Source organism: Pantherophis guttatus, chromosome 4 (genome assembly GCF_059756535.1).
Source record: "Pantherophis guttatus breed Tessera chromosome 4, ASM5975653v1, whole genome shotgun sequence".
Taxonomy (NCBI): Eukaryota; Metazoa; Chordata; class Lepidosauria; order Squamata; family Colubridae; genus Pantherophis; species Pantherophis guttatus.
Genome location: NC_142066.1, coordinates 207,089 through 231,478, shown reverse-complemented (window position 1 = coordinate 231,478; position 24,390 = coordinate 207,089). Strand labels below are relative to the sequence as shown.

Sequence of the window (24,390 nt, the reverse complement as noted above, 5' to 3'; positions counted from 1 at the left end):
TCGGAAAACAACTACAGTATCCATCACTTCCTCAGTAATCACTGGCACTCGAGTGGTCACCAATGGAAGCTCAGAGTTGCTGAGCACTGCTTCTCCGACTGCTGAGCCCCAAAACACAAGCCATGTTTCATCCCCTTCCCTTTCTTCCATAACGACCACATCCCAGGAGGGGACGTTGAGATCCACCACTCTAAGTCCCAGCATGGAGACATCAAGTGTCGTGCACAGTAGTCTCTCGTCCAGGACAACAAATCCTGAGACCAGCCCTTCCTCTACGTTTTCCAGCTCCCAAACCCAACGACCCAAGATTACAACTGGGAGAAATGCATTCCATCCCAGCACACCGGAGGCGACTTCCATTCAGTCACAAGTCACAACGCCTTCTCAAGCTCCTACCTTGGAAGAGTCACAGAGGACTGTGGTGTCTTCTCCCTCAACCTTTTCTGCGTCTTCCAGTCAGAGACCAAGATCAACCCAGGAGACCTCACTTCCTACAACATCCAGTGCCTCTAGCACTTCTGCACCTGAAACTTGGAAAAGAACTACAGTGTCCATCACTTCCTCAGTAATCACTGGCACTCGAATGGTCACCAATGGAAGCTCAGAGTTGCCGAGCATTGCTTCTCCGACTGCTGAGCACCCAAGCACAAGCCATGTTTCATCCCCTTCCCTTTCTTCCATAACGACCACATCTCAGGAGGGGACGTTGAGATCCACCACTCTAAGTCCCAGCATGGAGACATCAAGTGTCGTGCACAGTAGCCTCTCGTCCAGCATGACAAATCCTGAGACCAGCCCTTCCTCTACGTTTTCCAGCTCCCAAACCCAACGACCCAAGAGCACAACTGGCAGACCTGCTTCCAGTCCCAGCACACCGGAGGCGACTTCCATTCAGTCACAAGTCACAACGCCTTCTAAAGCTCCTACCTCAGAAGAGTCACCGAGGACTGTGGTCTCTTCTCCCTCAACCTTTTCTGCGTCTTCCAGTCAGAGACCAAGATCAACCCAGGAGACCTCACTTCCTACAACATCCAGTGCCTCTAGCACTTCTGCACTTGAAACTCGGAAAACAACTACAGTATCCATCACTTCCTCAGTAATCACTGGCACTCGAGTGGTCACCAATGGAAGCTCAGAGTTGCTGAGCACTGCTTCTCCGACTGCTGAGCGCCAAAACACAAGCCACGTTTCATCCCCTTCCCTTTCTTCCATAACGACCACATCCCAGGAGGGGACGTTGAGATCCACCACTCTAAGTCCCAGCATGGAGACATCAAGTGTCGTGCACAGTAGTCTCTCGTCCAGGACAACAAATCCTGAGACCAGCCCTTCCTCTACGTTTTCCAGCTCCCAAACCCAACGACCCAAGAGCACAACTGGCAGACCTGCATCCAGTCCCAGCACACCGGAGGCGACTTCCATTCAGTCACAAGTCACAACGCCTTCTCAAGCTCCTACCTTGGAAGAGTCACAGAGGACTGTGGTGTCTTCTCCCTCAACCTTTTCTGCGTCTTCCAGTCAGAGACCAAGATCAACCCAGGAGACCTCACTTCCTACAACATCCAGTGCCTCTAGCACTTCTGCACTTGAAACTCGGAAAACAACTACAGTGTCCATCACTTCCTCAGTAATCACTGGCACTCGAGTGGTCACCAATGGAAGCTCAGAGTTGCTGAGCACTGCTTCTCCGACTGCTGAGCACCCAAGCACAAGCCATGTTTCATCCCCTTCCCTTTCTTCCATAACGACCACATCCCAGGAGGGGACATTGAGATCCACCACTCTAAGTCCCAGCGTGGAGACATCAAGTGTCGGTCAGAGTACCCTCTCGTCCAGCATGACAAATCCTGAGACCAGCCCTTCCTCTACGTTTTCCAGCTCCCAAACCCAACGACCCAAGAGCACAACTGGCAGACCTGCATCCAGTCCCAGCACACCGGAGGCGACTTCCATTCAGTCACAAGTCACAACGCCTTCTCAAGCACCTATCTCGGAAGAGTCACAGAGGACTGTGGTGTCTTCCCCCTCAACCTTTTCTGTGTCTTCCAGTCGGAGACCAAGATTAACCCAGGAGACCTCACTTCCTATGACATCCAGTGCCTCTAGCACTTCTGCACCTGAAACTCGGAAAACAACTACAGTATCCATCACTTCCTCAGTAATCACTGGCACTCGAGTGGTCACCAATGGAAGCTCAGAGTTGCTGAGCACTGCTTCTCCGACTGCTGAGCACCAAAACACAAGCCACGTTTCATCCCCTTCCCTTTCCTCCATAACGACCACATCCCAGGAGGGGACGTTGAGATCCACCACTCTAAGTCCCAGCATGGAGCCATCAAGTGTCGGTCAGAGTAGCCTCTCGTCCAGCATGACAAATCCTGAGACCAGCCCTTCCTCTACGTTTTCCAGCTCCCAAACCCAACGACCCAAGAGCACAACTGGCAGACCTGCATCCAGTCCCAGCACACCGGAGGCGACTTCCATTCAGTCACAAGTCACAACGCCTTCTAAAGCTCCTACCTCAGAAGAGTCACCGAGGACTGTGGTCTCTTCTCCCTCAACCTTTTCTGCGTCTTCCAGTCAGAGACCAAGATCAACCCAGGAGACCTCACTTCCTACAACATCCAGTGCCTCTAGCACTTCTGTACTTGAAACTCGGAAAACAACTACAGTATCCATCACTTCCTCAGTAATCACTGGCACTCGAGTGGTCACCAATGGAAGCTCAGAGTTGCTGAGCACTGCTTCTCCGACTGCTGAGCGCCAAAACACAAGCCACGTTTCATCCCCTTCCCTTTCTTCCATAACGACCACATCCCAGGAGGGGACGTTGAGATCCACCACTCTAAGTCCCAGCATGGAGACATCAAGTGTCGTGCACAGTAGTCTCTCGTCCAGGACAACAAATCCTGAGACCAGCCCTTCCTCTACGTTTTCCAGCTCCCAAACCCAACGACCCAAGAGCACAACTGGCAGACCTGCATCCAGTCCCAGCACACCGGAGGCGACTTCCATTCAGTCACAAGTCACAACGCCTTCTCAAGCTCCTACCTTGGAAGAGTCACAGAGGACTGTGGTGTCTTCTCCCTCAACCTTTTCTGCGTCTTCCAGTCAGAGACCAAGATCAACCCAGGAGACCTCACTTCCTACAACATCCAGTGCCTCTAGCACTTCTGCACTTGAAACTCGGAAAACAACTACAGTGTCCATCACTTCCTCAGTAATCACTGGCACTCGAGTGGTCACCAATGGAAGCTCAGAGTTGCTGAGCACTGCTTCTCCGACTGCTGAGCACCCAAGCACAAGCCATGTTTCATCCCCTTCCCTTTCTTCCATAACGACCACATCCCAGGAGGGGACATTGAGATCCACCACTCTAAGTCCCAGCGTGGAGACATCAAGTGTCGGTCAGAGTACCCTCTCGTCCAGCATGACAAATCCTGAGACCAGCCCTTCCTCTACGTTTTCCAGCTCCCAAACCCAACGACCCAAGAGCACAACTGGCAGACCTGCATCCAGTCCCAGCACACCGGAGGCGACTTCCATTCAGTCACAAGTCACAACGCCTTCTAAAGCTCCTACCTCAGAAGAGTCACCGAGGACTGTGGTCTCTTCTCCCTCAACCTTTTCTGCGTCTTCCAGTCAGAGACCAAGATCAACCCAGGAGACCTCACTTCCTACAACATCCAGTGCCTCTAGCACTTCTGTACTTGAAACTCGGAAAACAACTACAGTATCCATCACTTCCTCAGTAATCACTGGCACTCGAGTGGTCACCAATGGAAGCTCAGAGTTGCTGAGCACTGCTTCTCCGACTGCTGAGCGCCAAAACACAAGCCACGTTTCATCCCCTTCCCTTTCTTCCATAACGACCACATCCCAGGAGGGGACGTTGAGATCCACCACTCTAAGTCCCAGCATGGAGACATCAAGTGTCGTGCACAGTAGTCTCTCGTCCAGGACAACAAATCCTGAGACCAGCCCTTCCTCTACGTTTTCCAGCTCCCAAACCCAACGACCCAAGAGCACAACTGGCAGACCTGCATCCAGTCCCAGCACACCGGAGGCGACTTCCATTCAGTCACAAGTCACAACGCCTTCTCAAGCTCCTACCTTGGAAGAGTCACAGAGGACTGTGGTGTCTTCTCCCTCAACCTTTTCTGCGTCTTCCAGTCAGAGACCAAGATCAACCCAGGAGACCTCACTTCCTACAACATCCAGTGCCTCTAGCACTTCTGCACTTGAAACTCGGAAAACAACTACAGTGTCCATCACTTCCTCAGTAATCACTGGCACTCGAGTGGTCACCAATGGAAGCTCAGAGTTGCTGAGCACTGCTTCTCCGACTGCTGAGCACCCAAGCACAAGCCATGTTTCATCCCCTTCCCTTTCTTCCATAACGACCACATCCCAGGAGGGGACATTGAGATCCACCACTCTAAGTCCCAGCGTGGAGACATCAAGTGTCGGTCAGAGTACCCTCTCGTCCAGCATGACAAATCCTGAGACCAGCCCTTCCTCTACGTTTTCCAGCTCCCAAACCCAACGACCCAAGAGCACAACTGGCAGACCTGCATCCAGTCCCAGCACACCGGAGGCGACTTCCATTCAGTCACAAGTCACAACGCCTTCTCAAGCACCTATCTCGGAAGAGTCACAGAGGACTGTGGTGTCTTCTCCCTCAACCTTTTCTGTGTCTTCCAGTCGGAGACCAAGATTAACCCAGGAGACCTCACTTCCTATGACATCCAGTGCCTCTAGCACTTCTGCACCTGAAACTCGGAAAACAACTACAGTATCCATCACTTCCTCAGTAATCACTGGCACTCGAGTGGTCACCAATGGAAGCTCAGAGTTGCTGAGCACTGCTTCTCCGACTGCTGAGAACCAAAACACAAGCCACGTTTCATCCCCTTCCCTTTCCTCCATAACGACCACATCCCAGGAGGGGACGTTGAGATCCACCACTCTAAGTCCCAGCATGGAGCCATCAAGTGTCGGTCAGAGTAGCCTCTCGTCCAGCATGACAAATCCTGAGACCAGCCCTTCCTCTACGTTTTCCAGCTCCCAAACCCAACGACCCAAGAGCACAACTGGCAGACCTGCATCCAGTCCCAGCACACCGGAGGCGACTTCCATTCAGTCACAAGTCACAACGCCTTCTCAAGCTCCTACCTTGGAAGAGTCACAGAGGACTGTGGTGTCTTCTCCCTCAACCTTTTCTGCGTCTTCCAGTCAGAGACCAAGATCAACCCACGAGACCTCACTTCCTACAACATCCAGTGCCTCTAGCACTTCTGCACTTGAAACTCGGAAAACAACTACAGTGTCCATCACTTCCTCAGTAATCACTGGCACTCGAGTGGTCACCAATGGAAGCTCAGAGTTGCTGAGCACTGCTTCTCCGACTGCTGAGCCCCAAAACACAAGCCATGTTTCATCCCCTTCCCTTTCTTCCATAACGACCACATCCCAGGAGGGGACGTTGAGATCCACCACTCTAAGTCCCAGCGTGGAGACATCAAGTGTCGTGCACAGTAGTCTCTCGTCCAGGACAACAAATCCTGAGACCAGCCCTTCCTCTACGTTTTCCAGCTCCCAAACCCAACGACCCAAGATTACAACTGGGAGAAATGCATTCCATCCCAGCACACCGGAGGCGACTTCCATTCAGTCACAAGTCACAACGCCTTCTCAAGCTCCTACCTTGGAAGAGTCACAGAGGACTGTGGTGTCTTCTCCCTCAACCTTTTCTGCGTCTTCCAGTCAGAGACCAAGATCAACCCAGGAGACCTCACTTCCTACAACATCCAGTGCCTCTAGCACTTCTGCACTTGAAACTCGGAAAACAACTACAGTGTCCATCACTTCCTCAGTAATCACTGGCACTCGAGTGGTCACCAATGGAAGCTCAGAGTTGCCGAGCACTGCTTCTCCGACTGCTGAGCACCCAAGCACAAGCCATGTTTCATCCCCTTCCCTTTCTTCCATAACGACCACATCCCAGGAGGGGACATTGAGATCCACCACTCTAAGTCCCAGCGTGGAGACATCAAGTGTCGGTCAGAGTACCCTCTCGTCCAGCATGACAAATCCTGAGACCAGCCCTTCCTCTACGTTTTCCAGCTCCCAAACCCAACGACCCAAGAGCACAACTGGCAGACCTGCATCCAGTCCCAGCACACCGGAGGCGACTTCCATTCAGTCACAAGTCACAACGCCTTCTCAAGCACCTATCTCGGAAGAGTCACAGAGGACTGTGGTGTCTTCTCCCTCAACCTTTTCTGTGTCTTCCAGTCGGAGACCAAGATTAACACAGGAGACCTCACTTCCTATGACATCCAGTGCCTTTAGCACTTCTGCACCTGAAACTCGGAAAACAACTACAGTATCCATCACTTCCTCAGTAATCACTGGCACTCGAGTGGTCACCAATGGAAGCTCAGAGTTGCTGAGCACTGCTTCTCCGACTGCTGAGCACCAAAACACAAGCCACGTTTCATCCCCTTCCCTTTCCTCCATAACGACCACATCCCAGGAGGGGACGTTGAGATCCACCACTCTAAGTCCCAGCATGGAGCCATCAAGTGTCGGTCAGAGTAGCCTCTCGTCCAGCATGACAAATCCTGAGACCAGCCCTTCCTCTACGTTTTCCAGCTCCCAAACCCAACGACCCAAGAGCACAACTGGCAGACCTGCATCCAGTCCCAGCACACCGGAGGCGACTTCCATTCAGTCACAAGTCACAACGCCTTCTAAAGCTCCTACCTCAGAAGAGTCACCGAGGACTGTGGTCTCTTCTCCCTCAACCTTTTCTGCGTCTTCCAGTCAGAGACCAAGATCAACCCAGGAGACCTCACTTCCTACAACATCCAGTGCCTCTAGCACTTCTGCACTTGAAACTCGGAAAACAACTACAGTGTCCATCACTTCCTCAGTAATCACTGGCACTCGAGTGGTCACCAATGGAAGCTCAGAGTTGCTGAGCACTGCTTCTCCGACTGCTGAGCGCCAAAACACAAGCCACGTTTCATCCCCTTCCCTTTCTTCCATAACGACCACATCCCAGGAGGGGACGTTGAGATCCACCACTCTAAGTCCCAGCGTGGAGACATCAAGTGTCGTGCACAGTAGTCTCTCGTCCAGGACAACAAATCCTGAGACCAGCCCTTCCTCTACGTTTTCCAGCTCCCAAACCCAACGACCCAAGATTACAACTGGGAGAAATGCATCCCATCCCAGCACACCGGAGGCGACTTCCATTCAGTCACAAGTCACAACGCCTTCTCAAGCTCCTACCTTGGAAGAGTCACAGAGGACTGTGGTGTCTTCTCCCTCAACCTTTTCTGCGTCTTCCAGTCAGAGACCAAGATCAACCCACGAGACCTCACTTCCTACAACATCCAGTGCCTCTAGCACTTCTGCACTTGAAACTCGGAAAACAACTACAGTGTCCATCACTTCCTCAGTAATCACTGGCACTCGAGTGGTCACCAATGGAAGCTCAGAGTTGCTGAGCACTGCTTCTCCGACTGCTGAGCACCCAAGCACAAGCCATGTTTCATCCCCTTCCCTTTCTTCCATAACGACCACATCCCAGGAGGGGACATTGAGATCCACCACTCTAAGTCCCAGCGTGGAGACATCAAGTGTCGGTCAGAGTACCCTCTCGTCCAGCATGACAAATCCTGAGACCAGCCCTTCCTCTACGTTTTCCAGCTCCCAAACCCAACGACCCAAGAGCACAACTGGCAGACCTGCATCCAGTCCCAGCACACCGGAGGCGACTTCCATTCAGTCACAAGTCACAACGCCTTCTCAAGCACCTATCTCGGAAGAGTCACAGAGGACTGTGGTGTCTTCTCCCTCAACCTTTTCTGTGTCTTCCAGTCGGAGACCAAGATTAACACAGGAGACCTCACTTCCTATGACATCCAGTGCCTCTAGCGCTTCTGCACCTGAAACTCGGAAAACAACTACAGTATCCATCACTTCCTCAGTAATCACTGGCACTCGAGTGGTCACCAATGGAAGCTCAGAGTTGCTGAGCACTGCTTCTCCGACTGCTGAGCACCAAAACACAAGCCACGTTTCATCCCCTTCCCTTTCCTCCATAACGACCACATCCCAGGAGGGGACGTTGAGATCCACCACTCTAAGTCCCAGCATGGAGCCATCAAGTGTCGGTCAGAGTAGCCTCTCGTCCAGCATGACAAATCCTGAGACCAGCCCTTCCTCTACGTTTTCCAGCTCCCAAACCCAACGACCCAAGAGCACAACTGGCAGACCTGCATCCAGTCCCAGCACACCGGAGGCGACTTCCATTCAGTCACAAGTCACAACGCCTTCTAAAGCTCCTACCTCAGAAGAGTCACCGAGGACTGTGGTCTCTTCTCCCTCAACCTTTTCTGCGTCTTCCAGTCAGAGACCAAGATCAACCCAGGAGACCTCACTTCCTACAACATCCAGTGCCTCTAGCACTTCTGCACTTGAAACTCGGAAAACAACTACAGTGTCCATCACTTCCTCAGTAATCACTGGCACTCGAGTGGTCACCAATGGAAGCTCAGAGTTGCTGAGCACTGCTTCTCCGACTGCTGAGCGCCAAAACACAAGCCACGTTTCATCCCCTTCCCTTTCTTCCATAACGACCACATCCCAGGAGGGGACGTTGAGATCCACCACTCTAAGTCCCAGCGTGGAGACATCAAGTGTCGTGCACAGTAGTCTCTCGTCCAGGACAACAAATCCTGAGACCAGCCCTTCCTCTACGTTTTCCAGCTCCCAAACCCAACGACCCAAGATTACAACTGGGAGAAATGCATCCCATCCCAGCACACCGGAGGCGACTTCCATTCAGTCACAAGTCACAACGCCTTCTCAAGCTCCTACCTTGGAAGAGTCACAGAGGACTGTGGTGTCTTCTCCCTCAACCTTTTCTGCGTCTTCCAGTCAGAGACCAAGATCAACCCACGAGACCTCACTTCCTACAACATCCAGTGCCTCTAGCACTTCTGCACTTGAAACTCGGAAAACAACTACAGTGTCCATCACTTCCTCAGTAATCACTGGCACTCGAGTGGTCACCAATGGAAGCTCAGAGTTGCTGAGCACTGCTTCTCCGACTGCTGAGCACCCAAGCACAAGCCATGTTTCATCCCCTTCCCTTTCTTCCATAACGACCACATCCCAGGAGGGGACATTGAGATCCACCACTCTAAGTCCCAGCGTGGAGACATCAAGTGTCGGTCAGAGTACCCTCTCGTCCAGCATGACAAATCCTGAGACCAGCCCTTCCTCTACGTTTTCCAGCTCCCAAACCCAACGACCCAAGAGCACAACTGGCAGACCTGCATCCAGTCCCAGCACACCGGAGGCGACTTCCATTCAGTCACAAGTCACAACGCCTTCTCAAGCTCCTATCTCGGAAGAGTCACAGAGGACTGTGGTGTCTTCTCCCTCAACCTTTTCTGTGTCTTCCAGTCGGAGACCAAGATTAACCCAGGAGACCTCACTTCCTATGACATCCAGTGCCTCTAGCACTTCTGCACCTGAAACTCGGAAAACAACTACAGTATCCATCACTTCCTCAGTAATCACTGGCACTCAAGTGGTCACCAATGGAAGCTCAGAGTTGCTGAGCACTGCTTCTCCGACTGCTGAGCGCCAAAACACAAGCCACGTTTCATCCCCTTCCCTTTCTTCCATAACGACCACATCCCAGGAGGGGACGTTGAGATCCACCACTCTAAGTCCCAGCATGGAGACATCAAGTGTCGTGCACAGTAGTCTCTCGTCCAGGACAACAAATCCTGAGACCAGCCCTTCCTCTACGTTTTCCAGCTCCCAAACCCAACGACCCAAGAGCACAATTGGCAGACCTGCATCCAGTCCCAGCACACCGGAGGCGACTTCCATTCAGTCACAAGTCACAACGCCTTCTCAAGCTCCTACCTTGGAAGAGTCACAGAGGACTGTGGTGTCTTCTCCCTCAACCTTTTCTGCGTCTTCCAGTCAGAGACCAAGATCAACCCAGGAGACCTCACTTCCTACAACATCCAGTGCCTCTAGCACTTCTGCACTTGAAACTCGGAAAACAACTACAGTGTCCATCACTTCCTCAGTAATCACTGGCACTCGAGTGGTCACCAATGGAAGCTCAGAGTTGCTGAGCACTGCTTCTCCGACTGCTGAGCACCCAAGCACAAGCCATGTTTCATCCCCTTCCCTTTCTTCCATAACGACCACATCCCAGGAGGGGACATTGAGATCCACCACTCTAAGTCCCAGCGTGGAGACATCAAGTGTCGGTCAGAGTACCCTCTCGTCCAGCATGACAAATCCTGAGACCAGCCCTTCCTCTACGTTTTCCAGCTCCCAAACCCAACGACCCAAGAGCACAACTGGCAGACCTGCATCCAGTCCCAGCACACCGGAGGCGACTTCCATTCAGTCACAAGTCACAACGCCTTCTCAAGCTCCTATCTCGGAAGAGTCACAGAGGACTGTGGTGTCTTCTCCCTCAACCTTTTCTGTGTCTTCCAGTCGGAGACCAAGATTAACCCAGGAGACCTCACTTCCTATGACATCCAGTGCCTCTAGCACTTCTGCACCTGAAACTCGGAAAACAACTACAGTATCCATCACTTCCTCAGTAATCACTGGCACTCGAGTGGTCACCAATGGAAGCTCAGAGTTGCTGAGCACTGCTTCTCCGACTGCTGAGCACCAAAACACAAGCCACGTTTCATCCCCTTCCCTTTCCTCCATAACGACCACATCCCAGGAGAGGACGTTGAGATCCACCACTCTAAGTCCCAGCATGGAGCCATCAAGTGTCGGTCAGAGTAGCCTCTCGTCCAGCATGACAAATCCTGAGACCAGCCCTTCCTCTACGTTTTCCAGCTCCCAAACCCAACGACCCAAGAGCACAACTGGCAGACCTGCATCCAGTCCCAGCACACCGGAGGCGACTTCCATTCAGTCACAAGTCACAACGCCTTCTAAAGCTCCTACCTCAGAAGAGTCACCGAGGACTGTGGTCTCTTCTCCCTCAACCTTTTCTGCGTCTTCCAGTCAGAGACCAAGATCAACCCAGGAGACCTCACTTCCTACAACATCCAGTGCCTCTAGCACTTCTGCACTTGAAACTCGGAAAACAACTACAGTATCCATCACTTCCTCAGTAATCACTGGCACTCGAGTGGTCACCAATGGAAGCTCAGAGTTGCTGAGCACTGCTTCTCCGACTGCTGAGCGCCAAAACACAAGCCACGTTTCATCCCCTTCCCTTTCTTCCATAACGACCACATCCCAGGAGGGGACGTTGAGATCCACCACTCTAAGTCCCAGCATGGAGACATCAAGTGTCGTGCACAGTAGTCTCTCGTCCAGGACAACAAATCCTGAGACCAGCCCTTCCTCTACGTTTTCCAGCTCCCAAACCCAACGACCCAAGAGCACAACTGGCAGACCTGCATCCAGTCCCAGCACACCGGAGGCGACTTCCATTCAGTCACAAGTCACAACGCCTTCTCAAGCTCCTACCTTGGAAGAGTCACAGAGGACTGTGGTGTCTTCTCCCTCAACCTTTTCTGCGTCTTCCAGTCAGAGACCAAGATCAACCCAGGAGACCTCACTTCCTACAACATCCAGTGCCTCTAGCACTTCTGCACTTGAAACTCGGAAAACAACTACAGTGTCCATCACTTCCTCAGTAATCACTGGCACTCGAGTGGTCACCAATGGAAGCTCAGAGTTGCTGAGCACTGCTTCTCCGACTGCTGAGCACCCAAGCACAAGCCATGTTTCATCCCCTTCCCTTTCTTCCATAACGACCACATCCCAGGAGGGGACATTGAGATCCACCACTCTAAGTCCCAGCGTGGAGACATCAAGTGTCGGTCAGAGTACCCTCTCGTCCAGCATGACAAATCCTGAGACCAGCCCTTCCTCTACGTTTTCCAGCTCCCAAACCCAACGACCCAAGAGCACAACTGGCAGACCTGCATCCAGTCCCAGCACACCGGAGGCGACTTCCATTCAGTCACAAGTCACAACGCCTTCTCAAGCTCCTATCTCGGAAGAGTCACAGAGGACTGTGGTGTCTTCTCCCTCAACCTTTTCTGTGTCTTCCAGTCGGAGACCAAGATTAACCCAGGAGACCTCACTTCCTATGACATCCAGTGCCTCTAGCACTTCTGCACCTGAAACTCGGAAAACAACTACAGTATCCATCACTTCCTCAGTAATCACTGGCACTCGAGTGGTCACCAATGGAAGCTCAGAGTTGCTGAGCACTGCTTCTCCGACTGCTGAGCACCAAAACACAAGCCACGTTTCATCCCCTTCCCTTTCCTCCATAACGACCACATCCCAGGAGAGGACGTTGAGATCCACCACTCTAAGTCCCAGCATGGAGCCATCAAGTGTCGGTCAGAGTAGCCTCTCGTCCAGCATGACAAATCCTGAGACCAGCCCTTCCTCTACGTTTTCCAGCTCCCAAACCCAACGACCCAAGAGCACAACTGGCAGACCTGCATCCAGTCCCAGCACACCGGAGGCGACTTCCATTCAGTCACAAGTCACAACGCCTTCTAAAGCTCCTACCTCAGAAGAGTCACCGAGGACTGTGGTCTCTTCTCCCTCAACCTTTTCTGCGTCTTCCAGTCAGAGACCAAGATCAACCCAGGAGACCTCACTTCCTACAACATCCAGTGCCTCTAGCACTTCTGCACTTGAAACTCGGAAAACAACTACAGTATCCATCACTTCCTCAGTAATCACTGGCACTCGAGTGGTCACCAATGGAAGCTCAGAGTTGCTGAGCACTGCTTCTCCGACTGCTGAGCGCCAAAACACAAGCCACGTTTCATCCCCTTCCCTTTCTTCCATAACGACCACATCCCAGGAGGGGACGTTGAGATCCACCACTCTAAGTCCCAGCATGGAGACATCAAGTGTCGTGCACAGTAGTCTCTCGTCCAGGACAACAAATCCTGAGACCAGCCCTTCCTCTACGTTTTCCAGCTCCCAAACCCAACGACCCAAGAGCACAACTGGCAGACCTGCATCCAGTCCCAGCACACCGGAGGCGACTTCCATTCAGTCACAAGTCACAACGCCTTCTCAAGCTCCTACCTTGGAAGAGTCACAGAGGACTGTGGTGTCTTCTCCCTCAACCTTTTCTGCGTCTTCCAGTCAGAGACCAAGATCAACCCAGGAGACCTCACTTCCTACAACATCCAGTGCCTCTAGCACTTCTGCACTTGAAACTCGGAAAACAACTACAGTGTCCATCACTTCCTCAGTAATCACTGGCACTCGAGTGGTCACCAATGGAAGCTCAGAGTTGCTGAGCACTGCTTCTCCGACTGCTGAGCACCCAAGCACAAGCCATGTTTCATCCCCTTCCCTTTCTTCCATAACGACCACATCCCAGGAGGGGACATTGAGATCCACCACTCTAAGTCCCAGCGTGGAGACATCAAGTGTCGGTCAGAGTAGCCTCTCGTCCAGCATGACAAATCCTGAGACCAGCCCTTCCTCTACGTTTTCCAGCTCCCAAACCCAACGACCCAAGAGCACAACTGGCAGACCTGCATCCAGTCCCAGCACACCGGAGGCGACTTCCATTCAGTCACAAGTCACAACGCCTTCTCAAGCACCTATCTCGGAAGAGTCACAGAGGACTGTGGTGTCTTCTCCCTCAACCTTTTCTGTGTCTTCCAGTTGGAGACCAAGATTAACCCAGGAGACCTCACTTCCTATGACATCCAGTGCCTCTAGCACTTCAGCACCTGAAACTCGGAAAACAACTACAGTATCCATCACTTCCTCAGTAATCACTGGCACTCGAGTGGTCACCAATGGAAGCTCAGAGTTGCTGAGCACTGCTTCTCCGACTGCTGAGCACCAAAACACAAGCCACGTTTCATCCCCTTCCCTTTCCTCCATAACGACCACATCCCAGGAGGGGACGTTGAGATCCACCACTCTAAGTCCCAGCATGGAGCCATCAAGTGTCGGTCAGAGTAGCCTCTCGTCCAGCATGACAAATCCTGAGACCAGCCCTTCCTCTACGTTTTCCAGCTCCCAAACCCAACGACCCAAGAGCACAACTGGCAGACCTGCTTCCAGTCCCAGCACACCGGAGGCGACTTCCATTCAGTCACAAGTCACAACGCCTTCTAAAGCTCCTACCTCAGAAGAGTCACCGAGGACTGTGGTCTCTTCTCCCTCAACCTTTTCTGCGTCTTCCAGTCAGAGACCAAGATCAACCCAGGAGACCTCACTTCCTACAACATCCAGTGCCTCTAGCACTTCTGCACTTGAAACTCGGAAAACAACTACAGTATCCATCACTTCCTCAGTAATCACTGGCACTCGAGTGGTCACCAATGGAAGCTCAGAGTTGCTGAGCACTGCTTCTCCGACTGCTGAGCGCCAAAACACAAGCCACGTTTCATCCCCTTCCCTTTCTTCCATAACGACCACATCCCAGGAGGGGACGTTGAGATCCACCACTCTAAGTCCCAGCATGGAGACATCAAGTGTCGTGCACAGTAGTCTCTCGTCCAGGACAACAAATCCTGAGACCAGCCCTTCCTCTACGTTTTCCAGCTCCCAAACCCAACGACCCAAGAGCACAACTGGCAGACCTGCATCCAGTCCCAGCACACCGGAGGCGACTTCCATTCAGTCACAAGTCACAACGCCTTCTCAAGCTCCTACCTTGGAAGAGTCACAGAGGACTGTGGTGTCTTCTCCCTCAACCTTTTCTGCGTCTTCCAGTCAGAGACCAAGATCAACCCAGGAGACCTCACTTCCTACAACATCCAGTGCCTCTAGCACTTCTGCACTTGAAACTCGGAAAACAACTACAGTGTCCATCACTTCCTCAGTAATCACTGGCACTCGAGTGGTCACCAATGGAAGCTCAGAGTTGCTGAGCACTGCTTCTCCGACTGCTGAGCACCCAAGCACAAGCCATGTTTCATCCCCTTCCCTTTCTTCCATAACGACCACATCCCAGGAGGGGACATTGAGATCCACCACTCTAAGTCCCAGCGTGGAGACATCAAGTGTCGGTCAGAGTACCCTCTCGTCCAGCATGACAAATCCTGAGACCAGCCCTTCCTCTACGTTTTCCAGCTCCCAAACCCAACGACCCAAGAGCACAACTGGCAGACCTGCATCCAGTCCCAGCACACCGGAGGCGACTTCCATTCAGTCACAAGTCACAACGCCTTCTCAAGCACCTATCTCGGAAGAGTCACAGAGGACTGTGGTGTCTTCTCCCTCAACCTTTTCTGTGTCTTCCAGTCGGAGACCAAGATTAACCCAGGAGACCTCACTTCCTATGACATCCAGTGCCTCTAGCACTTCTGCACCTGAAACTCGGAAAACAACTACAGTATCCATCACTTCCTCAGTAATCACTGGCACTCGAGTGGTCACCAATGGAAGCTCAGAGTTGCTGAGCACTGCTTCTCCGACTGCTGAGCACCAAAACACAAGCCACGTTTCATCCCCTTCCCTTTCCTCCATAACGACCACATCCCAGGAGGGGACGTTGAGATCCACCACTCTAAGTCCCAGCATGGAGCCATCAAGTGTCGGTCAGAGTAGCCTCTCGTCCAGCATGACAAATCCTGAGACCAGCCCTTCCTCTACGTTTTCCAGCTCCCAAACCCAACGACCCAAGAGCACAACTGGCAGACCTGCATCCAGTCCCAGCACACCGGAGGCGACTTCCATTCAGTCACAAGTCACAACGCCTTCTAAAGCTCCTACCTCAGAAGAGTCACCGAGGACTGTGGTCTCTTCTCCCTCAACCTTTTCTGCGTCTTCCAGTCAGAGACCAAGATCAACCCAGGAGACCTCACTTCCTACAACATCCAGTGCCTCTAGCACTTCTGTACTTGAAACTCGGAAAACAACTACAGTATCCATCACTTCCTCAGTAATCACTGGCACTCGAGTGGTCACCAATGGAAGCTCAGAGTTGCTGAGCACTGCTTCTCCGACTGCTGAGCGCCAAAACACAAGCCACGTTTCATCCCCTTCCCTTTCTTCCATAACGACCACATCCCAGGAGGGGACGTTGAGATCCACCACTCTAAGTCCCAGCATGGAGACATCAAGTGTCGTGCACAGTAGTCTCTCGTCCAGGACAACAAATCCTGAGACCAGCCCTTCCTCTACGTTTTCCAGCTCCCAAACCCAACGACCCAAGAGCACAACTGGCAGACCTGCATCCAGTCCCAGCACACCGGAGGCGACTTCCATTCAGTCACAAGTCACAACGCCTTCTCAAGCTCCTACCTTGGAAGAGTCACAGAGGACTGTGGTGTCTTCTCCCTCAACCTTTTCTGCGTCTTCCAGTCAGAGACCAAGATCAACCCAGGAGACCTCACTTCCTACAACATCCAGTGCCTCTAGCACTTCTGCACTTGAAACTCGGAAAACAACTACAGTGTCCATCACTTCCTCAGTAATCACTGGCACTCGAGTGGTCACCAATGGAAGCTCAGAGTTGCTGAGCACTGCTTCTCCGACTGCTGAGCACCCAAGCACAAGCCATGTTTCATCCCCTTCCCTTTCTTCCATAACGACCACATCCCAGGAGGGGACATTGAGATCCACCACTCTAAGTCCCAGCGTGGAGACATCAAGTGTCGGTCAGAGTACCCTCTCGTCCAGCATGACAAATCCTGAGACCAGCCCTTCCTCTACGTTTTCCAGCTCCCAAACCCAACGACCCAAGAGCACAACTGGCAGACCTGCATCCAGTCCCAGCACACCGGAGGCGACTTCCATTCAGTCACAAGTCACAACGCCTTCTCAAGCACCTATCTCGGAAGAGTCACAGAGGACTGTGGTGTCTTCTCCCTCAACCTTTTCTGTGTCTTCCAGTCGGAGACCAAGATTAACCCAGGAGACCTCACTTCCTATGACATCCAGTGCCTCTAGCACTTCTGCACCTGAAACTCGGAAAACAACTACAGTATCCATCACTTCCTCAGTAATCACTGGCACTCGAGTGGTCACCAATGGAAGCTCAGAGTTGCTGAGCACTGCTTCTCCGACTGCTGAGCACCAAAACACAAGCCACGTTTCATCCCCTTCCCTTTCCTCCATAACGACCACATCCCAGGAGGGGACGTTGAGATCCACCACTCTAAGTCCCAGCATGGAGCCATCAAGTGTCGGTCAGAGTAGCCTCTCGTCCAGCATGACAAATCCTGAGACCAGCCCTTCCTCTACGTTTTCCAGCTCCCAAACCCAACGACCCAAGAGCACAACTGGCAGACCTGCATCCAGTCCCAGCACACCGGAGGCGACTTCCATTCAGTCACAAGTCACAACGCCTTCTCAAGCTCCTACCTTGGAAGAGTCACAGAGGACTGTGGTGTCTTCTCCCTCAACCTTTTCTGCGTCTTCCAGTCAGAGACCAAGATCAACCCACGAGACCTCACTTCCTACAACATCCAGTGCCTCTAGCACTTCTGCACTTGAAACTCGGAAAACAACTACAGTGTCCATCACTTCCTCAGTAATCACTGGCACTCGAGTGGTCACCAATGGAAGCTCAGAGTTGCTGAGCACTGCTTCTCCGACTGCTGAGCCCCAAAACACAAGCCATGTTTCATCCCCTTCCCTTTCTTCCATAACGACCACATCCCAGGAGGGGACGTTGAGATCCACCACTCTAAGTCCCAGCGTGGAGACATCAAGTGTCGTGCACAGTAGTCTCTCGTCCAGGACAACAAATCCTGAGACCAGCCCTTCCTCTACGTTTTCCAGCTCCCAAACCCAACGACCCAAGATTACAACTGGGAGAAATGCATTCCATCCCAGCACACCGGAGGCGACTTCCATTCAGTCACAAGTCACAACGCCTTCTCAAGCTCCTACCTTGGAAGAGTCACAGAGGACTGTGGTGTCTTCTCCCTCAACCTTTTCTGCGTCTTCCAGTCAGAGACCAAGATCAACCCAGGAGACCTCACTTCCTACAACATCCAGTGCCTCTAGCACTTCTGCACTTGAAACTCGGAAAACAACTACAGTGTCCATCACTTCCTCAGTAATCACTGGCACTCGAGTGGTCACCAATGGAAGCTCAGAGTTGCCGAGCACTGCTTCTCCGACTGCTGAGCACCCAAGCACAAGCCATGTTTCATCCCCTTCCCTTTCTTCCATAACGACCACATCCCAGGAGGGGACATTGAGATCCACCACTCTAAGTCCCAGCGTGGAGACATCAAGTGTCGGTCAGAGTACCCTCTCGTCCAGCATGACAAATCCTGAGACCAGCCCTTCCTCTACGTTTTCCAGCTCCCAAACCCAACGACCCAAGAGCACAACTGGCAGACCTGCATCCAGTCCCAGCACACCGGAGGCGACTTCCATTCAGTCACAAGTCACAACGCCTTCTCAAGCACCTATCTCGGAAGAGTCACAGAGGACTGTGGTGTCTTCTCCCTCAACCTTTTCTGTGTCTTCCAGTCGGAGACCAAGATTAACACAGGAGACCTCACTTCCTATGACATCCAGTGCCTCTAGCACTTCTGCACCTGAAACTCGGAAAACAACTACAGTATCCATCACTTCCTCAGTAATCACTGGCACTCGAGTGGTCACCAATGGAAGCTCAGAGTTGCTGAGCACTGCTTCTCCGACTGCTGAGCACCAAAACACAAGCCACGTTTCATCCCCTTCCCTTTCCTCCATAACGACCACATCCCAGGAGGGGACGTTGAGATCCACCACTCTAAGTCCCAGCATGGAGCCATCAAGTGTCGGTCAGAGTAGCCTCTCGTCCAGCATGACAAATCCTGAGACCAGCCCTTCCTCTACGTTTTCCAGCTCCCAAACCCAACGACCCAAGAGCACAACTGGCAGACCTGCATCCAGTCCCAGCACACCGGAGGCGACTTCCATTCAGTCACAAGTCACAACGCCTTCTAAAGCTCCTACCTCAGAAGAGTCACCGAGGACTGTGGTCTCTTCTCCCTCAACCTTTTCTGCGTCTTCCAGTCAGAGACCAAGATCAACCCAGGAGACCTCACTTCCTACAACATCCAGTGCCTCTAGCACTTCTGCACTTGAAACTCGGAAAACAACTACAGTGTCCATCACTTCCTCAGTAATCACTGGCACTCGAGTGGTCACCAATGGAAGCTCAGAGTTGCTGAGCACTGCTTCTGCGACTGCTGAGCGCCAAAACACAAGCCACGTTTCATCCCCTTCCCTTTCTTCCATAACGACCACATCCCAGGAGGGGACGTTGAGATCCACCACTCTAAGTCCCAGCGTGGAGACATCAAGTGTCGTGCACAGTAGTCTCTCGTCCAGGACAACAAATCCTGAGACCAGCCCTTCCTCTACGTTTTCCAGCTCCCAAACCCAACGACCCAAGATTACAACTGGGAGAAATGCATCCCATCCCAGCACACCGGAGGCGACTTCCATTCAGTCACAAGTCACAACGCCTTCTCAAGCTCCTACCTTGGAAGAGTCACAGAGGACTGTGGTGTCTTCTCCCTCAACCTTTTCTGCGTCTTCCAGTCAGAGACCAAGATCAACCCACGAGACCTCACTTCCTACAACATCCAGTGCCTCTAGCACTTCTGCACTTGAAACTCGGAAAACAACTACAGTGTCCATCACTTCCTCAGTAATCACTGGCACTCGAGTGGTCACCAATGGAAGCTCAGAGTTGCTGAGCACTGCTTCTCCGACTGCTGAGCACCCAAGCACAAGCCATGTTTCATCCCCTTCCCTTTCTTCCATAACGACCACATCCCAGGAGGGGACATTGAGATCCACCACTCTAAGTCCCAGCGTGGAGACATCAAGTGTCGGTCAGAGTACCCTCTCGTCCAGCATGACAAATCCTGAGACCAGCCCTTCCTCTACGTTTTCCAGCTCCCAAACCCAACGACCCAAGAGCACAACTGGCAGACCTGCATCCAGTCCCAGCACACCGGAGGCGACTTCCATTCAGTCACAAGTCACAACGCCTTCTCAAGCTCCTATCTCGGAAGAGTCACAGAGGACTGTGGTGTCTTCTCCCTCAACCTTTTCTGTGTCTTCCAGTCGGAGACCAAGATTAACCCAGGAGACCTCACTTCCTATGACATCCAGTGCCTCTAGCACTTCTGCACCTGAAACTCGGAAAACAACTACAGTATCCATCACTTCCTCAGTAATCACTGGCACTCGAGTGGTCACCAATGGAAGCTCAGAGTTGCTGAGCACTGCTTCTCCGACTGCTGAGCGCCAAAACACAAGCCACGTTTCATCCCCTTCTCTTTCTTCCATAACGACCACATCCCAGGAGGGGACGTTGAGATCCACCACTCTAAGTCCCAGCATGGAGACATCAAGTGTCGTGCACAGTAGTCTCTCGTCCAGGACAACAAATCCTGAGACCAGCCCTTCCTCTACGTTTTCCAGCTCCCAAACCCAACGACCCAAGAGCACAATTGGCAGACCTGCATCCAGTCCCAGCACACCGGAGGCGACTTCCATTCAGTCACAAGTCACAACGCCTTCTCAAGCTCCTACCTTGGAAGAGTCACAGAGGACTGTGGTGTCTTCTCCCTCAACCTTTTCTGCGTCTTCCAGTCAGAGACCAAGATCAACCCAGGAGACCTCATTTCCTACAACATCCAGTGCCTCTAGCACTTCTGCACTTGAAACTCGGAAAACAACTACAGTGTCCATCACTTCCTCAGTAATCACTGGCACTCGAGTGGTCACCAATGGAAGCTCAGAGTTGCTGAGCACTGCTTCTCCGACTGCTGAGCACCAAAACACAAGCCACGTTTCATCCCCTTCCCTTTCCTCCATAACGACCACATCCCAGGAGGGGACATTGAGATCCACCACTCTAAGTCCCAGCATGGAGCCATCAAGTGTCGGTCAGAGTAGCCTCTCGTCCAGCATGACAAATCCTGAGACCAGCCCTTCCTCTACGTTTTCCAGCTCCCAAACCCAACGACCCAAGAGCACAACTGGCAGACCTGCATCCAGTCCCAGCACACCGGAGGCGACTTCCATTCAGTCACAAGTCACAACGCCTTCTAAAGCTCCTACCTCAGAAGAGTCACCGAGGACTGTGGTCTCTTCTCCCTCAACCTTTTCTGCGTCTTCCAGTCAGAGACCAAGATCAACCCAGGAGACCTCACTTCCTACAACATCCAGTGCCTCTAGCACTTCTGCACTTGAAACTCGGAAAACAACTACAGTATCCATCACTTCCTCAGTAATCACTGGCACTCGAGTGGTCACCAATGGAAGCTCAGAGTTGCTGAGCACTGCTTCTCCGACTGCTGAGCGCCAAAACACAAGCCACGTTTCATCCCCTTCCCTTTCTTCCATAACGACCACATCCCAGGAGGGGACGTTGAGATCCACCACTCTAAGTCCCAGCATGGAGACATCAAGTGTCGTGCACAGTAGTCTCTCGTCCAGGACAACAAATCCTGAGACCAGCCCTTCCTCTACGTTTTCCAGCTCCCAAACCCAACGACCCAAGAGCACAATTGGCAGACCTGCATCCAGTCCCAGCACACCGGAGGCGACTTCCATTCAGTCACAAGTCACAACGCCTTCTCAAGCTCCTACCTTGGAAGAGTCACAGAGGACTGTGGTGTCTTCTCCCTCAACCTTTTCTGCGTCTTCCAGTCAGAGACCAAGATCAACCCAGGAGACCTCACTTCCTACAACATCCAGTGCCTCTAGCACTTCTGCACTTGAAACTCGGAAAACAACTACAGTGTCCATCACTTCCTCAGTAATCACTGGCACTCGAGTGGTCACCAATGGAAGCTCAGAGTTGCTGAGCACTGCTTCTCCGACTGCTGAGCACCCAAGCACAAGCCATGTTTCATCCCCTTCCCTTTCTTCCATAACGACCACATCCCAGGAGGGGACATTGAGATCCACCACTCTAAGTCCCAGCATGGAGACATCAAGTGTCGTGCACAGTAGTCTCTCGTCCAGGACAACAAATCCTGAGACCAGCCCTTCCTCTACGTTTTCCAGCTCCCAAACCCAACGACCCAAGATTACAACTGGGAGAAATGCATCCCATCCCAGCACACCGGAGGCGACTTCCATTCAGTCACAAGTCACAACGCCTTCTCAAGCTCCTACCTTGGAAGAGTCACAGAGGACTGTGGTGTCTTCTCCCTCAACCTTTTCTGCGTCTTCCAGTCAGAGACCAAGATCAACCCACGAGACCTCACTTCCTACAACATCCAGTGCCTCTAGCACTTCTGCACTTGAAACTCGGAAAACAACTACAGTGTCCATCACTTCCTCAGTAATCACTGGCACTCGAGTGGTCACCAATGGAAGCTCAGAGTTGCTGAGCACTGCTTCTCCGACTGCTGAGCACCCAAGCACAAGCCATGTTTCATCCCCTTCCCTTTCTTCCCTAACGACCACATCCCAGGAGGGGACATTGAGATCCACCACTCTAAGTCCCAGCGTGGAGACATCAAGTGTCGTGCACAGTAGCCTCTCGTCCAGCATGACAAATCCTGAGACCAGCCCTTCCTCCACCTTTTCCACCTTCCAAACCGACGGATACAAGAGCACAACTGACAGACCTGCATCCAGTCCCAGCACACCAGAGGTGACTTCCACTCAGTCACAAGTCACAACGCCTTCTCAAGCTCCTACCTCAGAAGAGTCACAGAGGACTGTGGTCTCTTCTCCCTCAACCTTTTCTGTGTCTTCCAGTCGGAGACCAAGATCAACCCAGGAGACATCATTTCCTACGACATTCAGTGCCTCTAGCACTTCTGCACCTGAAACTCGGAAAACAACTACAGTGTCCATCACTTCCTCAGTAATCACTGGCACTCGAGTGGTCACCAATGGAAGCTCAGAGTTGCCGAGCACTGCTTCTCCGACTGCTGAGCACCCAAGCACAAGCCATGTTTCATCCCCTTCCCTTTCTTCCCTAACGACCACATCCCAGGAGGGGATGTTGAGATCCACCACTCTAAGTCCCAGCGTGGAGACATCAAGTGTCGGTCAGAGTAGCCTCTCGTCCAGCATGACAAATCCTGAGACCAGCCCTTCCTCTACGTTTTCCAGCTCCCAAACCCAACGACCCAAGAGCACAACTGGCAGACCTGCATCCAGTCCCAGCACACCGGAGGCGACTTCCATTCAGTCACAAGTCACAACGCCTTCTCAAGCTCCTATCTCGGAAGAGTCACAGAGGACTGTGGTGTCTTCTCCCTCAACCTTTTCTGCGTCTTCCAGTCAGAGACCAAGATCAACCCAGGAGACCTCACTTCCTACAACATCCAGTGCCTCTAGCACTTCTGCACTTGAAACTCGGAAAACAACTACAGTGTCCATCACTTCCTCAGTAATCACTGGCACTCGAGTGGTCACCAATGGAAGCTCAGAGTTGCTGAGCACTGCTTCTCCGACTGCTGAGCACCCAAGCACAAGCCATGTTTCATCCCCTTCCCTTTCTTCCATAACGACCACATCCCAGGAGGGGACATTGAGATCCACCACTCTAAGTCCCAGCGTGGAGACATCAAGTGTCGGTCAGAGTAGCCTCTCGTCCAGCATGACAAATCCTGAGACCAGCCCTTCCTCTATGTTTTCCAGCTCCCAAACCCAACGACCCAAGAGCACAACTGGCAGACCTTCATCCAGTCCCAGCACACCGGAGGCGACTTCCATTCAGTCACAAGTCAAAACGACTCCAGTGTCCATTACGTCCTCAGTAACCGTTGGCCCTCACGTGGTCACCTCTGGCAGCCCAGGGCTACCAAGTCCTCCTTCTCGGACTATTGAGCACCCAAGTACTATTTACTTTTCATCCACTTCCCCTTCATTTACAATGTACACATCCCAGGAGGGAATGTTGCAATCCACGACTCTGAGTACAGGTATCGAGATTGTCTTTAATATGTACAATGTGAATCGTATTGGAACTCCTGTTCCACTGAAGGATTTCTTTGTTTTCTTTCCCTTCTGCCTCCTCCAAGTATTTTTCCCAACAGCCCCTTCCAACTTTTTTTGCTATTAGCAATTTAGTGAATCAAAATAGAGGTTTAAATGACCTTGCACTTAATCCAGTCCCTGCTCAAGCAGGACACCCAGTGGTGAAATGTAAAATTTGTTACTACCGGTTCTGTGGGTGTGGCTTGGTGGGGGGGAATTTAACTGAGTGGGCGTGGCCAACTTTTAAAACTATTTTTTCTACAACCTCTTTGTCCGAAGAGTTGTTTAAAAATGCTTTTAATATCCTCTGACAATCCCAGCTGAGTTGCCTGATCATCAGAGGCTCTTTTTTCTTTTCAAAACATTTTCTCTACAACCTCTTTGGCCGAAGAGGATGTAGAA

General features: G+C 52.2%; 1 protein-coding gene across 1 annotated transcript in view; it reads left to right on the top strand.

Moving 5' to 3' along the window:
* The first annotated feature begins 202 nt into the window (after positions 1–202).
* The window catches only part of LOC117673439 (uncharacterized), a 45,180-nt gene continuing 20,992 nt past the window's right edge, over positions 203–24,390 (top strand). Inside the window, exon 1 of the mRNA XM_034430812.3 lies at positions 203–23,933. Coding sequence (XP_034286703.2) covers positions 203–23,933 — 23,731 coding nt within the window. The remainder of the gene's footprint in view (positions 23,934–24,390) is intronic.